Here is a 16,939-nt window from a genome sequence, read left to right on the forward strand (position 1 = left end):
AAGAAACAACGCTATGTCTAAGTGGACCCAGGCAGTTCAAACCTGTGTTGGTCACGGGTCAACTGCACTGCATAAGAAAAAGGTTTTTTGATTTTGTTTTGAGACGGAGTCTCGCTCTGTTGCGCAGGCTGCAGTGCAGTGGCGCGATCTCAGCTCACTGCAACCTCCGCCTCCCAGGTTCAAGCGATTCTCCTGCCTCAGCGTCCTGAGTAGCTGGGATTACAGGCGCGAGCCACCACGCCCGGCTAATTTTTGCATTTTTAGTAGAGATGGGTTTCCCATGTTGGTCAGGCTGGTCTTGAAGTTCCGACCTGGGGTGATCCGCCCGCCTTGGCTTCCCAAAGTGCTGGGATTACAGGCATGAGCCTCTGCGCCCGGCCAGAAAAAGGTTTTAAAATGTTTACAAAAGAGAAAGAAAAACAGCTAGGCTTTCCCATCACCTTCTGGAGAAAGCAGGCCACCTGATGTCAGTGCCTTCCTGCACTTCATCCTCATAACTGCTCAATCGATAGCTACGTCTTTATAGTAAATAATTGTGTCCATGGGGCTTTATTGGTCTCCAGCACGGGAGTTGTCCGGACCACTTTCATCGGCAGAGCAAAACCATTGATTTTTCTGCCCACCCGTCCAGGGCACAAACTGACCAGTTGCCGGCGGCCAGGATCAGAACTGGAGGGACCAGCCCCAGAACCCAGAACCCCTCCCAGCACTGGTCCCAGCCAGGGTGGATGAAACGTTCTCTCCCCAGTGAATCGCATTCCGGTGCAGTGTAACTTCCAAGAAAGAGGCCAGGCAAGGCTGGGCGTGGTGGCTCACACCTGTAATCCCAGCACTTTACGAGGCTGAGGCGGGCGGATCACTTGAGGTCAGGAGTTCAAGACCAGCCTGGCCAACTAACATGGTCAAACCCCGTCTCCACTAAAAATACAAAAATTAGCCGGCGTGGTGGCGCACACCTATAATCCCAGCTACTCGGAAGTCTGAGGCAGGAAAATCTCTTGAACCTGGGAGGTGAAGGTTGCAGTGAACCAAGATTGCACCACTGCACTCCAGCCTGGGCAATAGCGTGAGACTCAATCTCAAAAAAAAAAAAAGGCCGTGCATGGTGGCTCATGCCTGTAATCCCAGCACTTGATGAGACCGAGGCAGGTGGATCACTTGAGGTCAGGAGTTCAAGACCAGCCTGGCCAACATGATGAAACCCCGTCTCTACTAAAAATACAAAAAAAAAATTATCCGGCGTGGTGGCGGGCGCCTGTCATCCCAGCTACTTGGGAGGCTGAGGCAGAGAATTGCTTGAATCCAGGGGGCGGAAGTTGCAGTCAGCCGAGATTGTGCCACTGCACTCCAGCCTAGCAACAGACCAAGACTCCATCCCAAAAAAGAAAAAAAGAAAGAGGCCAGGCACAGTAGCTCATGTCTGTGATCCCAGCAGTTTGGGAGCCTGAGGCAGGTGAATTGCTTGAGCCCAGGAGTTTGAGGCTAGCCTGGGCAACATAGTGAGACCCTATCTCTACCAAAAATGTAAAAATTAGTCAGGCATGGTGGCGCAAGCCTGTGGTCCCAGCTACCCAGGAGGCTGAGGTGGGAGGATTGCTTGTACCTGGGAGGCGGAGGCTGAAGTAAACCGAGATCGCACCACTGCACTCCAGCCTGGGCAATAGAGTGAGACCCTGTTTCAAAAAAAAGAAAAAGAAGGAAAGAAAGGGTAAAGCACCTTTGGTCCAAAGAGGATCTCAGGGAATCACAGGAGGGTTGTTTTGCCATTTTGGGGGGGCCTGAGCCCTGGAGGCCAGTGAGCACCAGAACACCGGGCGGGGCGGCAGGTGGCTGCGCTGCTGGCTGGAAGCACCGGGTGAGGCTGCAACCCACGTGTGCACTGAGAGCTCCCGGCTGGCAAATGCACACTCTCACGACTGACTGTGAACCATTCCTGACAGTTGTGATGTGTTCATGATTGCACTGTGTTGTTCTTAAGCGCTTTGTAAATAGAACCTGTGTGTGCGTGCTGTGCAGGTGAACACAGATGGTGCCTGTCCCTGGGGAGAGCAAAAGAATTAAACCTCGGAGTTTGAGAGACACGCTCTTCTCCAGAACGCAGCCCCGGCGGCAACCCCAGGCGGCCGAAGGGACATGGCAGCTGCGGGCTGGGCCGACCACAAATATTTGCACAGGTGAACACTTTAGAAAAGGAAGTCAAATGTAGCATGTGGGTGGCTGGGGAGGAGAGGATGAACCTCATGGAGCCCCACACCCTGAGCTTTTGCAGGGAGCAGCCACAGCCTGTGTTCACACACAGACCCAGCAGCCAGCCCCTGTTCACCCCACAGACCAGCCACAGACAGGCCAAGGTCACCCGTGGCCTTGTGGCGTGGAGCCCAGGGTTAATTCAGACCCAGTGGCCAGGCACAGTGGCTCACGCCTGTAAATCCAGCCCTTTGGAAGGGCAAGGCAGGAGGATCACTTAAACCAAGGGGTTCCAGACCAGCCTGGGCAACATAGTGAGACCCCATCTCTATAAAAATTAAAATTAAAAAGTAGCCAAGCTGGGGTGCAGTGGCTCACGCCTGTAATCCTGGCACTTTGGGAGGCTGAGGTGGGCAGATCACCTGAGGTCAGGAGTTCAAGACCAGCCTGCCCAACAACATGGTGAAACCGCATCTCTACAAAAATACAAAAATGAGCCAGGCATGGTGGCAGGTTCCCGTAATCCCAGCTACATGGGAGGCTGAGGCGGGAGAATCGCTTGAACTGGGGAGGCAGAGGTTGCAGTGAGCTGAGATCACACCATTGCACTCCAGCCTGGGCGACAGAGTGAGAATCCGTCTCAAAAAAAAAAAAAAAAAAGGGGAGCTGGGTGTGGTGACGTGTGCCCATAGTCCCAGCTACTCAGGAGGCTGCGGTAGGAGGATCGCTTGAGCCCAGGAGGCCGATGCCATAGTGAGCTGAGTTTGCGCCACTGCACTCCAGCCCAGGTGACAGAGTGAAACCCTGTCTCAAAAAAACAAAACAAAAAAAGGATGGGCCGGGCGCGGTGGCTCGCGCCTGTAATCCCAGCACTTTGGGAGGCCAAGGCGGGTGGATCACCTGAGGTCAGCAGATCGAGACCATCCTGGCTAACACGGTGAAACCCCATCTTTACTAAAAATACAAAAAATTAGCCGGGCGTGGTGGTGGGCACCTGTATTCCCAGCCACTCGGGAGGCCGAGGCAGGAGAATGGCATGAACCTGGAAGGTGGAGGCTGCAGTGAGCCAGTAAGCCAACATCACGCCACTGCACTCCAGCCTGGGCAACAGAGCAAGACTCCATCTCAAAAAAAAAAATTAGCCAGGCGTGGTAGCACGTGCCTGTAGCCCCAACTCTCAGAAAGCTGAGGCAGGAAGATTGCTTGAACCCAGGACTTCAAGGCTGCAGTGAGCTGCGATAGCACCACTGCACTCCAGCCTGGGCGGCAGAGCAAGACCCTGTCTCTACAGAGAAAAAAGAAAAGGCCAGACGCGGTGGCTCACCCTGTAATCACAACATTTTGGAAGGCCAAGGTGGATGGATCACCTGAGGTCTTGAGTTCTAGACCAGCATGACCAACATGGCCAAACCCTGTCTCTACTAAAATTACAAAAATTAGCTGGGCATGGCGGTGGGCGCCTGTAATCCCAGCTACTCGGGAGGCTGAGGCAAGAAAATCGCTTGAACCTGGGAGGCAGAGGTTGCGGTGAGCCAAGATCACGCCACTGCACTCACAGCCTGGGCAACAAGAATGAAACTCCTCAGAAAAAAAGAAAAGAAAAGAAAAGAAAAACCAAAAATCCTATATGGCATAGCCTACTACACACCTTGGCTACATAAATTAAAATCTGGAGGGTGCATTTTGAGATCCTGGTTTTTAACCTAGGTCTCTGGCCCTCATTCCCTCATTTTGGGCCCAGGATCTTCACTGTCAGATGGATAGTCCTGAGAAAGAACCATCTTGAGGCAGTATCTGCAGAGAATTCTAAGTCAGGAAACAAAACTCTTGCCTTCAGAAATACTAAGTGCCCCAGCAGCCCAGTGGGGCTCAGATGTGCCCTATCCAGTGTGCTGGGAAAGTGGGTCCCTTATGCCACCTGGGCCAGCCCTTCCGTCCCCACTTTGCTTTTTTTTTCTGAGATGGAGTCTGGCTCTGTTGCCTAGGCTAGAGTGCAGTGGTGCAATCTCGGCTCACTGCAACCTCTGCCTCCTGGGTTCAAGCGATTCTGCCTCAGGCTCCCAAGTAGCTGGGATTACAGGCACAGGCCACCATGCCTGGCTAATGTTTGTATTTTTAGTAGAGAGGGAGTTTCGCCATGTTGGCCAGGCTGGTCTCGAACCCCTGACCTCAAGTAATCCGCCCGCCTCAACCTCCCAAGGTGCTGAGATTACAGGCATGAGCCACCGCGCCCAGCCCAGAATTTTTCTTAGCCAGCCTCCATCACCCCACCCCATTTGTCTGTCTCCCCGGCACCTTGATGCACTGGCAGTCTGCCTGACTGTCATGGCTGGTCCCACTCCAGGGTGCAGATAAACGTCATCTCTGCACCAGGCTCTCCTGCCGGGGCTCTTCCGAACTTCAGCTCCCCCCCTCCAGCCCTGTGCCGTGTCCCTCTGCAGTTCATGCTTTGCTTTCTTGGCAGCTGGGTGGTTCGCTCGTCTCACCCAATGCTGGGCCTCCGTGTGGTCCCCCCAGCTTGCCCTGTGAGTTCTCAGAAGCACACACTCTAGCCCTGGGTGCCTGTTGGTGGAAGGAAGTCCACTGTGGGGCTCTCTCAGCCACTGTCCCTGAGCCTCCTCCTCTTTCTCCAGACCCTCAGTCGGGCTCCACCCCGACTCCTAGAGCCTCAGCGCTGCACCCGGGAGCACAGACGGAGGAGGGGCTCACGTGCCGGCCAAGGGAATAAGGCAGGCATGCAGGACACAGGAAGGGCAAGCTCAGAACCCGAGAGCCCCTGAGGACACGAAAGGAGTCTGGGCCTCAGGAGTGGGGACTTCCTGCAGGGGGCGCTGGCGCTGGCCCTGCCCAGGGGCACTGATGGCTCCCGGCTGCCCAGAGCTGCCGCCAGGGCTACAATGGATAAAACAGAATAAAACGGATTCATCCAGGAACCCGAGGCTGCTCCTGCACCCCTGCCTCCCACCTCACCCTCCGGCATAAGTGTTGGTCCCAATGACAGAGACCTCAGAAGTCAGCCCTTGCCAGTTTGAGAGGAACCTTCTAGAAAGGGAGCGTCCCGCAGAAATGAAACACCACATTCCTGAGGTCAGCAAATTTGCAGCCCCTCCCCGCACAGCTTCTGCAGGGACAGAAGAGACTAGTGTAGCAGCGGGCTGCTGTGGCCGCCCTGGAGAAAGCATCTCAGGGGTCCCTGGCCTCTCCTGGGCCATGGCCAAGCCCCTGCAGAGGGACCCACGTGGAAATCACAACCCCGCAGCTCCTTAGGGGAACAAGGCGCCCGGGACAGTCTGGCAGATAGGAGAAGGGGCTCAGGCCTGGGGAGCCAGGAAAGGGGTGAGGACAGGAGCTCCAAGGGGACTCAATTCATTTTAAGTCACTCAAGCCCCTCTCACCTGTGGCCCGGCCCCCTCCTGGAGCCTGGGATCTAGACCATCTCAGGCTTGCGAGGGGCCTCTAGATCTGGCCACATGACCCAGGGGAAACACGCCTTTCCCCAAAGCACCCCTCCTCCTGGACAAAGGGGACTCACAGGCGCTGCCCACATGGCACCCCATAATCCAGGCTTCACCCCCTTCCCTTCCCTGGCTCTGCCCTGCATGGCCACACTGAGGAGCCCGGCAGGGAGGAAGCCAGAGCCCGCCTCCCCCTGACCCTCCAGCCCCATGCCCCGGGCAGAGAGGCCCCGGGCAGAGAGGCCGTCCAGAACCAGGGGCCCCAGGCCTGTCCCCCCACGGAGGGTAGGGGTCAGCAGCCCCAACTGAGCTCTGAGGACCCCCGGGTCAGGCGATCAACCCAGTGAGGACCCCTGCCCCAGGGGAGGGAGGGAGCAAGGTTGCCCCCACACACCGACTCCCTGCACACGGGGGATCTCAGAGCTCCCCAGGGTTGGGCCTCGCAGGAAGCGCTGGTGCGGTGAGAGGCGGGCAAGCTGCTGGCCCCCTCTAGTCTCCTCTCTTCCTCTACGACGGGGCTTCATCAATATTTTCAGGCCTGTGGAGAGGGTGGGCTCAGGGGCTGACCCTTCCCTGTCTCCCCTTTGGGGCTGGGTTGCTGGGGCCAGGGCCTGCTCAGGGCTTCCATGCCCGTGTGTGCAAGGCTCAGGGCGGAGAGCACGGCCACCTGGTCCCACCCACCCATCCCAGTGGGCCAGGAGGGCAGGGGCTTTGTGAGAACCCTCGAGGCGCAAGCAGCCTCCTCCCCAGGCTTCTCTGAGCCCCTTCCTGGACTCCCAGGGCTGTGAGGACCCCAATCCATGGCCCACACCATCCTGGTCTGGCTGGGGTAGGAGGGCTGGAGATGGGCTCCCAGGCCCCTTCCCCTCCTCGGGCGGAACAGGAAGAGGGTAATTGAATCAGCGCTTCTCGCCCCATCTGGAACATTCCAACATGGAAAACCCACGGAGCGGCTGGGGAAGCAATTTAGGGACTTTAATTAAAGGCCGATGACTCTCCCGGGGAGCGCCTCCCCGCACGCAGCCCGTAAGTCCCCCCACATCTGCCCTCCGTGTGTTCGGAGGCCCAGCTGGGCACCTCACCCGCATTGAGTGCTGGTGGTTAGGCGGGTGCAGAATACGCCAGCCCACCCTCTCCCCTCGCTGCTTCCAGAGTCTGCCCCCCCCCAAGGCCCTGGGTTCAGGCCCCAAAGCCAGCCAAACCAGTGCCCCACCCCTCACAGCTCTGTGTTGGGACGGAAACAATGGGGTCATTTGGTGGACTCAGAAAAGGAACTCTAAACGGAGGGAGGAAAGTAGCAGAGCCTCAGTGAGAGCAGCTGCCCCTCCATCCCGTCAGCACCTTCTGCAGGGAAAGGCATTCCAGACAGAGGGAACAGCACATGCAAAGCCCATGAGGTTGGACAGGCCACGGCAGGTGGAAGGAGCTGGCAGGTGCCAGTGTGGTGGGCGTGCTGGAATAGGGAGCGCATGTAGGACAGAGGGGCAAGCCGTAGAGGGCTGTAACAGCTGTGATCTGGAGTTTGGTTTTCATCCTAGAAGCAATAAGGGGAAAAGGTGGGGATCAGAGAGTTTTAAAACAATAGGATCTGGTTTATTCTGCGACGGCTCTCCAGCTGCCATCTGGAGAGCTCACTGTAGAACAAAAGAGGTGCTGGGATGACGGTGAGCAGCCCCTGAAACGGCCCAGGCACAAGAAGGGTGTGTCCAGGAAGAAGAAATCCACATGCACTGGGCTGGGAACTGGGTCACCAGGGGCCAGGGGCTGTCCTGTATTCCTTCCCACCCCCAGGCCCGGGGCAGGCAGTTGGCCCGGTCTTCACAGAGGGCACCCGTGCAGGGGGTGGGGACAGAGCAGCCCAGCCCAGTGATCCCCTCCTGGCAGGGATCCGAGGTGGAGTCTGTTCCCTCTTCCCAAAGCTGCTGTCAGTCGGGGGGGCCCTTTCCCCTCCACCCACATCAGAGCTTCGAGGTAGGACGGAGGCTGTGCCTATGACTTGTCCACATCTGGGCCCACATCTGCCCACCATGTTGCCACTGCAGTCTCTGGGTGGGTGCTCGGAGGGGAGCTCAGAACCAGCCTCCAGCCCTGCCTCTGTCCTGGCCTGGGATGGAGAGGCCTGTGGGAAGTGCCTGCCCCTCAGGGCAGCTGCAGAGCAGAGTGTCCACTGGGCCCAGAAACTAGCAGGAGGCGGGGTGGGTGTCCAGACGCAGCCCCTCCTGCAAATCCTTCCTCACTGCCTGCATCCCCAAAACAGGGAGTGGCTCCAAGTAGCTGAGAGGCAGAAAGACCATATCAGGGCCTGTGGGACTCAGCGGGGCTGTGGAGACCACAGCTAGGCCCTGCGACAGGCCTGGGGCTAAGCCCAAGCAGCCCCGGAGGTCATCGTCAGGGCAGCTGGTGGGCACCTGGCAGACAGCACGTGGCCACAAGCAGGTGAGAGTCATTACCGAGGAGTCCCTCCCACTCCCAGGACACAGGGGCGGACAGGGCACCCCAGCCTGCCTGAGTCTGGCCTCAGTTATGAGCGAGCAGCTGGACTGCAGATGGCCACTGATCCCAGCCCTGTCCCCAGGGGAGGGCACAGAACAAATACCACGGAACTGGGGCAGCAGGGGCCTGGGGGAGTGGGTGGGGCCTGAATGGGTGGGCCTCTTCAGGGAAGGCTAAGAGGCTATTAATCCATCTCCCTGTGCACACACCCAACACTCGCTGACCTCACCGACACTCAGGCAATTCCACAAGGCTCCAGAAGGAAGCGTCCACTGCGCACCTGGATTCTGGATGAGCCAAGGGGATGGGTGCGGACCCGACTTTGAGCCTGCCCCACCACTCCACAGCGCGGCCTGCGGCCTCAGTTTCCTCATCCTGAACTTGAGGACAGCCCTGCCCAGCCTCCCAGGGCTGAGAAGAGAGCCTGAGCATGACCCCCAGCATCACTAGGGCTAAGCTGCATGTCGCTGGGCAGGCCCTAAGCCTCTCTGAGCTCACAGGCTAGACCTGACCAGGCACACCGCCCACCTCTGAGGGTGTATAAAGAATGAGTCTTGGGCCAGGTGTGGTGGCTCATGCCTGTAATCCCAGCACTTTGGGAAGCCAAGATGGGCGGATCACCTGAGGTCAGGAGTTCAAGACCAGCCTGGCCAACATGGTGAAACCCCATCTCTACTAAAAATACCAAAAAAATTAGCTGGGCATGTTGGTGCATGCCTGTAATCCCAGCTACCTGGGAGGCTGAGGTAGGAAAATCACTGGAACCCAGGAGGTGGAGGCTGCAGTGAGCTGAGATCACACCACTGCACTCCAGCCTGGGCCACAGAGGGTGACTCCGTCCTAAGAAAAAATTAAAATTGGCTGGGTGCGGTGGTTCACACCTGTAATCCCAGCTACTTGGGAGGCTGGGACAGGAGAATTGCTTGAACCTGGGAGGTGGAGGTTGCAATTAGCTGAGATCGCACCACTGCACTCCAGCATGGTGACAGCGCAAGACTCCATCTCAAAAAAAAAAAAAAAAAAAATAGCCGGGCGCGGTGGCTCACGCCTGTAATCCCAGCACTTTGGGAGGCCAAGGCGGGTAGATCACGAGGTCAGGAGATCGTAGCCATCCTGGCTAACACGGTGAAACCCCGTCTCTACTAAAAATACACAAAGAAATTAGCCGGGCGTGGTGGCAGGCGCCTATAGTCCCAGCTACTTGGGAGGCTGAGGCAGGAGAATGGCGTGAACCCGGGAGGTGGAGCTTGCAGTGAGTCGAGATCGCGCCACTGCACTCCAGCCTGGGCGACAGAGCGAGACTCGATCTCAAAAAAAAAAAAAAGTGTGACACGAGGCACACAGTCAGTGCCCAGTGGAGTTCGCTGGTACGGTTACCACATCCCTGGGGGCAGCGCCTCCACCCTCCAACCTCGAGGTTTGTGGAAAAGTCTGGGTCCAAGCTTTCTTTCTTAAATATTCCTCTCTGCCCAGCATGTGCACGCAGCCCGCTCCGGCCAGGCGAGCGGATGTCAATCAAGGTGCTGAGCATCCCCAGGGCGCCGCTCAGCCCCAGCCGAAGTCCTGGCCCGTCATCTGGTAGAACCTGCGGTTGAAGGGCCGGTAGAACTCCTGCAGGCGCTGGACCACGGCCTGGGGCACGCGTGGGTGTGGCCGGCCCTTGGACTTGCCCAGGCAGCGGGGACGGCTGCCGCCCTGGACCTTCCTGAGGCAGGGGAAGCCCTTGGTGGCGTTGAAGTAGAAGTGCTTGTCCGTAACGACCCGTTTCAGGCCCAGGAAGTCCTGCACGCGGCCGAGCTCTCCGGCAGGGTCGCTGACCAGACGCTCCCCGCTGACGAACAGGAAGTGGGACAGGGGAAAGTAGCGCAGCCAGTGGTCCAGGTGCTGGGCGTACAGGCCGATGCGGACGGCGCTCCAGGCTGTGTCCACGGGGCCCAGGCCGTGGCGGAAGGCCAGGGCGCGGAAGCTGGGCAGGCCCGGGGTCTTGGAGAGCGTCTGGGCGTAGTCGGAGATGGCCCGGGTCACGGGGTTCCGCACCACCACGATCAGCTTCGTGTCCGGGGACATGGCGTGGATGCGGCGGGGGGCCTCTCGCGTCACGAAGTAGCTGGGGGTCTTCTCCATGGTGATCTGCCCATCCAGGGTTCGGGGCATCAGACTCCTGCAGGACGGGTGCAAGGAGAGGGGGCCTGAGCCTCCCCAGCCCTAGACCGGCCCCCAGGGACCCGGGACCAAGGCCCCCTTATGCCCGGGAAGCCCAGGCCTCCAGGGCGGGCAAGTCTTCCTCCCTGCTCGGGCCCACCCCTGCTAACGTGCACGGCTGGGCAGCCTGGAACATGGACTGTGAGGGTGCCCAGCCCAGCACCTGCCTGCAGCCCGGCCTGTTCCGCCCGCCTGCCCCACCTGCTGCTGCACTGAGGATTAGGGTGACGGTCACCGGTCGGGAGGCCCAACATGCTCCTCACCACCCACATATCTTCCCTGTGCAATCCCTGCCGTCCTCGCTTCCAGAGCCAGCTCCCTCCCACCGGACCCACACTCTCCTGGAACTAGGCTGCCCCCAGCTCCTTTCTCATCCCAGACCAAGTACCCCGAGGCCCGCCCGCCTAGATCACCTGAGGTCACCCGTTCACTCAGTGGCTGACAGCATCCCCTAAATCAGCCCTTCACCAATTATTGACAGTGTGTCCTCAACCAAAAGTAGTCCTCCCTGCTCCCTCCCTCCCCTGATGTAATTACATCTCTTCCCATCTTTATTTTTTGAGACGGAGTCTTGCTCTGTCACCCAGGCTGGAGTGTAGTGGTGCAATCTCGGCTCACTGCAACCTCTGCCTCCCGGGTTCAAGCGATTTTCCTGCCTCAGCCCCCAGAGTAGCTGGGATTACAGGTGCCCGCCACCACACCCAGCTAATTTTTGTATTTTTAGTAGAGACGGGGTTTCGCCATGTTGGCCAGGCTGGTCTCGAACTCCTGACCTCAGGTGATCCGCCTGCCTCAGCCTCCCAAAGTGCTGGGATTACAGACGTGAGCCACTGCAGCTGGCCTCTCTCCCCCTCTTTAACTGTAGCCCTGTGAATTCTCATCAGCCTGGGCCTGGACTCAGGAGGCCAAAAAGTTACCAGCAGAGCCCAGCACATGTGAGGAAAGTCGGAGACGTGGCGGCGTCGGCCTGAGGATCCTTCCCAAGACCCTGGGCTGCTGTGGCCCCCTAGATCTTGCAGGTTGCCAGGGTGCCAGGCCAGGGAGGGGGCCTTTCTGAGATTCTCCTCATTCTGACACAGGAGAGGAGGGCACTGACCCAGTCCCAAGGTCCCGGGGGAATCAGCCGACTACAGCCCAGGACTGTCCCACCTGGGCAGAGAGCCCATTCTGGGTGCCCAGCCCGGGCAGGCCCAGGCACCCCCAGCAGTGCCCCGGGCAGCACCTGCCAGCCAGGTAGTGCAGGGTGAGGTTGGGCAGGGCAGGGCGTGGCAGGTCAGCTGAGCAAACAGCTCGGAGGGAGAGCTGGGGAGGGCCGGGAACTAGGTCGATAGAAACACAGGGACTGTGTTAGGGAGGGGATGCCCTGCCGGTCACGCCCAGCCCTGCCTCCTGCCCTCTGAGGGGGCTTCCCCCACCCCTGCTGACAGCCCCAGGACCGGCCCCTGCCAGGAGGCTGACCTGCCAGGAGTGACCGCCCCAGACTTGAGCCCTTGGGAGGCAGGTTCTGAGTCCCCTTTTCCTGCTCAGACCCCCAGGGAAACGCAGGCTGGGCCAGAGGCAGCTGCACAGACCCCTGCACTGGGGTGCTCGGTGGAGAGCGCTGGAGGTGGGAGGGAGGATGTGTGAGGCAGCGGAAGAGAATCCAGGCTTCCCCCACAACACCCACCATGAGCGGTGCAGAGTAGGGGTGGGCGGCACAGGAGCCTCCCCACCCCGCAGAACCAGGCCCTGGGCAGAGCTGGCCTACAGACGTTACTGGACAAGTCCTCCTCCATCTTGGTGACAGAGGGAGCTGGGACTCCCTCCACCCACCCACTGCCACTTCAGAAGCAGCCACAGGGAGACTGGGAGGGGCAGGGGTGCTGGGGATGAGCGTGGGGCTCAGCCCTCCCTCTTCCCACCCTGGGGGGCTGCCTCCTTCCAGCCCACCTGGAAGGGCGGTGTCAGTCCCAGAGCCCCTGCACTCCCCGCCCCACCTCCTGCAGCTGGAACCCACGTGGGAACCGCACCCAGCGTCCCAGGGACAAACACAGAGGCCTTGGGTGGTGGCGGTACCAAGGTCTGAGGCCTGGCAGCTCAGGGGCACCCCCATCCCTGAGAGAGATCAAGAAGGGGAGGCACCCCCCCCACCACAGGACCTCGCTGACGATGCCCATAGAGAGAAACCAGGCCAGTGCTGGGAGGAGAAAGACCCCAGGCCTCATGAGAAGTCACTGCCTGCCTTTCCGCTCGGCCAGGAAGGAAGCCCCAGGCCCTTCCCTCCCGTCTCGGGCATACCTGACCCCAGGCACCAAGCGAGACCAGGAGCCCACCCCTTTCCTTTCCCAGATGGCACACCAGTGACTCTGAATATCCTCCTCTTCCCGCCTGCTGGAGGGACCAGCACCAAAATAAGAATGTTCGCCCTGCCAGGCCTTCTCTCCAAAGAGTCAGAGAGAGCTCCGTAGGGGGATGGAGTTCCCGGACCCCCTGCCATGGAAGCGGAGTGGGAACACAGAGAGGCAGCAAGGGCTTTCGAGGTCCCCTCTTGCATAAACCAGCTCAGAGATTGATCTTTGGGATCAATTACTTTCCCTCCCCAGGCATCCAAAGCCTGTCCTAGCCCAGGTGTGGATGAGGGTGGGAGAGATGGGGGAGGAGGGAGAGGAGCAGGACTGGACCCCCGTGTGACAAACATCTGACAAGTTGCTCTGAGGACCCTCCCTCCCTGTGGAGCCCACCTCATCTGGTGTGCATTTCCCTGCGGCTTTCATCCAGCCCTGGGCGACCCTCCCTCCTCCGTCTCAGCCTCCCTCCTCCTGCCCCACACCTCAGGCCTGGGACTCGCAGATGCCAAAAGGGCCTGGCAGATGCCAAAGCCAGAAAGTGCAGGGGGACTGCATCCCCCACAGGAGACCGGGTCCTTCCCCGCTACATACTCAGACCCCACTCCCTGCACCCACTGCTCTTGCAAACCAGGAACTAAGGGTTCCCCTACCCACCCCGCTCCTTGTCTCCTCTTGCTTTTCTTTTGTTCTGTTTGTTTTTGAGACAGAGCTGCACTCCAGCTGACTCTTGTCGCCCAGGCTGGAGTGCAGTGGTACAATCTCGGCTCACTACAACCTCTGCCTCCCAGGTTCAAGCGATTCTGCTGCCTCAGCCTCCCAAGTAGCTGGGATTACAGGCACTCACCACCACGCCTGGCTAATTTTTGTATTTTTAGTAGAGACGGGGTTTCACCATGTTAGCCAGGCTGGTCTCAAACTCCTGACCTCAGGTAATATGCCCGCCTCAGTCTCCCAAAGGGCTGGGATTACAGGCATGAGCCACTGTGCCCGACCCTCCTCTTGCTTTTCTAAAAGATTATGGTCAAAGTACAGCCCCCATTTGCCCCCAGACAGGGCACCCTTCCCAGACCGAGACCTTGGGGAGTCTGCGTGACCCCCACACCTGGCAGACACAGGTGCTTCACTAGTGGGGGAACGGCTGAGCATGTGCTGAGCTCGGGGGCACTAGCGGGCTACAGTCCCCAAGTGGGAGGCCCCTCAAGAGCCTGGATGAGCTGACTGAGGGTGGCAGGACCCACCTGCCGAGGCCACAGGAAGGCCGGGTCACCGCCTGGAACTAGGTCGGTCACAGCCCAGTGGGAGCCGTGGCCCAGACACTCAACTGGGGGCCCTGGTTACTCTGCTCGCCTCCCCGCGTCGGCACCCAGAACAGAGCTTGCAGGCACTGGGGGCCCAGTCCAGGGTCTCAAGAGCAGACAATGCTGCCTTGCAGTTGGGAAATTGAGACAGGGTGAGAACTTTCAGAGGCTCACTGCAGGCTCCTAGCAGGCTGAAAGGACAGAGGCACAGGCACCTAGGAGCACACCAGCCCCACGTGGCCACGGCCCCTCGGAGAGCACGAGGACACCCGCAGTCCGGAAGCTCAGCAGGCCCACGTGGCCACGGCCCCTCGGAGAGCACGAGGACACCCACAGTCCGGAAGCTCAGCGGGCCCACGTGGCCACGGCCCCTCGGAGAGCACGAGGACACCCGCAATCCGGAAGCTCAGCAGGCCCAGCTTTACTGGCTCTGCACCGCCCAGTGAGGGGTCAGCACAGTCAGTCCAAGGGACAACCCCAGATTAATGGGGCAGAAGCCACAGGACTGACCCCTTGGAATTCTCCACACCCACCCCTCCCCCTTCTAAAAAATGAGGACGTCAAGAGTCTACCAGAGCAGTCACTCTCCTGTACCCCCCCTCCAACCCTGGGCACGTCAGTGTCCCCGGAACCCCACCCCCAGGCTAAGGAGCTGACTCCCAAGCTGGGCCTGGCCTTGGTTGCCTCTCATCCTCCCCAGACTGATCCCCCAGCGCTGGACACACGCCCAGGGCGGGCCTGGACTGGCCTCAGGAGCCTGGGCTCTTCCAGAACCCTTTAGGGCTAAACCCAACCCTAGCTTCCCCTGTGGCTCCTCACAGCCCAGCTCAGATCCCACCCCCAGTCTCTTGCTGTCAAAGCTCATGGGGCTCAGGGGTGGCTCCGAAGTGTTTACTCCAGTTAACTGTGCATCCTTAACCCAAAGCCCTTTCTTCCCTTCTCCCTCCCGCCTCTCCCCTCCTCCCCCCGTCTCGCCACTCCCCTCCTCCCCAACTTCTAGCTTGGCAGCCCCTCCTCCCCTCCTCCCCTCCTCCCTGCAGCACGGATTAGGGATGCATTCTGACCCCTGCCTACCGTCAGGGGAGTGAGGTCTCTCCCTGGAGCCTGAGCTGAGGATGCCCAATTCAGCCAGGTGAGCCCCGGGATGGACTCCATGTCCCCTAGCCACCACCTGACTTCCCCAGCACCCCACACTGGCACCAGCCCTTCAGATCTCAGAAGCGAGCCACCCTATTCTCACGGAGCCCCTTCCTGCCTGCCCTCCAAACCCAAGAGTAGTTTTAGTACAAAAGGCAAAGTTAACAAATAGGGGTAGGCGTCAGGAGAGGAAGAGGATCAGAGGATCGGGAACGGAGAAACTGGAGCACCTGGAGAAGCGTCTGGGTCCTGCCGCCCCCACTGACTCCCCAAGTGGCCTTGGGCAGGGTCCTTTCGGCAGGGGCTCGGTCCAAGCTTGGGGATGAGCAGCCACCAGCGCGGGCTGCTTCAGCTGGGGCTGCGTGCTCCCCACATTCCACTGCCGCACCCCCACCTCCATCCTGGGTAGAGGCAGGACAGCCACAGAGCCCCATGCACGGGGCTGGACTCACCCTGGGCACTCACCTAAAGGCAGTCTCCTTTCCAAAGCCCAGACTTTCTCCGGACTCCCAGGACCACCAACAAGGGTTCCTGTGCGCAGACTCGGGGGTCTTGGGGAGGAAGGACGCTTTCTAGGTGGCTGCCTGGAACCTGGAGGCCCCTTTCTACAGTACCTGGCCACCGGTCAGTCACACCTGCGTGCCCAGAGTGAGCGGGCGGGAGAGGCATTTCTAACGCTGCCAGGTAATCCCACGGTCTGGAAACGACCTCCGGGCTGGGATGGCACCGCCTCCCCCAGTCCTGCTGGGTCCCTCAGCAGAGAGAACGGAACCGGGGCTTTCCCCACAGTTTTCAAAGTTTCAGGGAATCCTAGCCAAGCATCATTTCTTCTTCCGGAGCCGCGACCCCAGGTCAAGCCTGGGCCCCCCACAGGGCGGTCCCAACCCCACTGCCCGGAGCGCACCCCTGCTCCCTGGGAGGGACGACATCGTGCCGCTGCTCCCTGGGGCGCACGATACCCTCCCCAGGAAGGCGCCGGTCAGGGCGGACGGGCCAGGGTGCTCACCGGTACCAGGCGAGGCCGCGCTCGTAGCACCTGTCGAAGAAGTGGGGCTCAGAGCCCAGCGCGCGGACGTCGGGGTGCAGCCGCAGAAACTCCAGCAGGGCGCGCGTGCCGCCCTTCTTCACGCCAACGATGAGCGCTTGCGGGAAGCGCCGGCGGCCGGGACCGCTGGCCACGGGCAGGCCGGGTGCTCCCGGGCGGTGGACGGAGCTGGACGGCTCGGAGGGCGCGGGGGCCGGCGCGGGGGCGCGGGCGGTCGGCGGGCAGCGGCCGGGGAGGGCGCAGAGGCAGTAGGCGCCGAGCACCAGGGCCACGAGCAGCATCGGCGCGCGGGACGCCCGCAGAGCGGCCCCTTGCCCGGCCCCTGCGCCCTGGCCGCCCCCGGCCCCGCCGCCCAGGCCGCCGCTACCTGCCATGGGGTCGCGCCGCTCCCAGGCCCGGGAGCGGGGGCAGCAGGCGGGCGCGCATCTCGGCCCGCGCGCCGCTCAGTCCGTGGGTGCCCGGCTTCTGCTCTGCGCCCCGCGGTCCCGCAGCCTGGGAGCGGGCGCGGGGCGGGACCGGGGGCGGGGTCTGGACGCCCTCCCCCCTCCCCCTCCCCCACCCACTCCGCCTCCGAGGCCACTGCCTGGGCTGGACCCGCCGGCAGCCGCCACTACCCGGGCGCGACTCGAGCTGCCGGGACCACCAGGACGCTCCTGCTCCGAGATCCCAGGCCCTGGCTCGCTTGACTCCGGCATCTTCCCCTCTGCGCGGGGAGGATGCGGCGGCGGTGGCCGTTCGGGACGCAGGGCAGGGACAAGGCGGCGCGCGGGCCTCCGGACCCTCTGTTTGAAGGCC

General features: G+C 60.7%; 1 protein-coding gene across 1 annotated transcript; it reads right to left on the bottom strand.

Moving 5' to 3' along the window:
* Nucleotides 1-6,904: 6,904 nt before the first annotated feature.
* On the bottom strand, nucleotides 6,905-16,609 carry HS3ST6 (heparan sulfate-glucosamine 3-sulfotransferase 6). The gene is made up of 2 exons (XM_055364930.2): nucleotides 16,106-16,609; nucleotides 6,905-10,296 (listed from the first exon to the last, which is right to left on the bottom strand). Exons 1-2 carry the CDS (start codon nucleotides 16,516-16,518, stop codon nucleotides 9,681-9,683), a joined length of 1,029 nt encoding a protein of 342 aa, XP_055220905.1. The 5' UTR covers nucleotides 16,519-16,609; the 3' UTR covers nucleotides 6,905-9,680.
* Between the last annotated feature and the right edge of the window lie 330 nt (nucleotides 16,610-16,939).

The sequence above is a fragment of the Gorilla gorilla genome, chromosome 18 (assembly GCF_029281585.2).
Source record: "Gorilla gorilla gorilla isolate KB3781 chromosome 18, NHGRI_mGorGor1-v2.1_pri, whole genome shotgun sequence".
In the NCBI taxonomy this organism is placed as follows: Eukaryota; Metazoa; Chordata; class Mammalia; order Primates; family Hominidae; genus Gorilla; species Gorilla gorilla.

What these genes read in the sequence shown, in the direction of transcription:
- HS3ST6 (XM_055364930.2), bottom strand. Translation starts at nt 16,518, where the DNA reads ATGGCAGGTAGCGGCGGCCTGGGCGGCGGGGCCGGGGGCGGCCAGGGC. An exon ending in CGCGGCCTCGCCTGGTACCG is followed by an intron (nt 10,297 to 16,105) that starts GTGAGCACCCTG and finishes CCCGTCCTGCAG; the next exon opens with GAGTCTGATGCCCCGAACCC.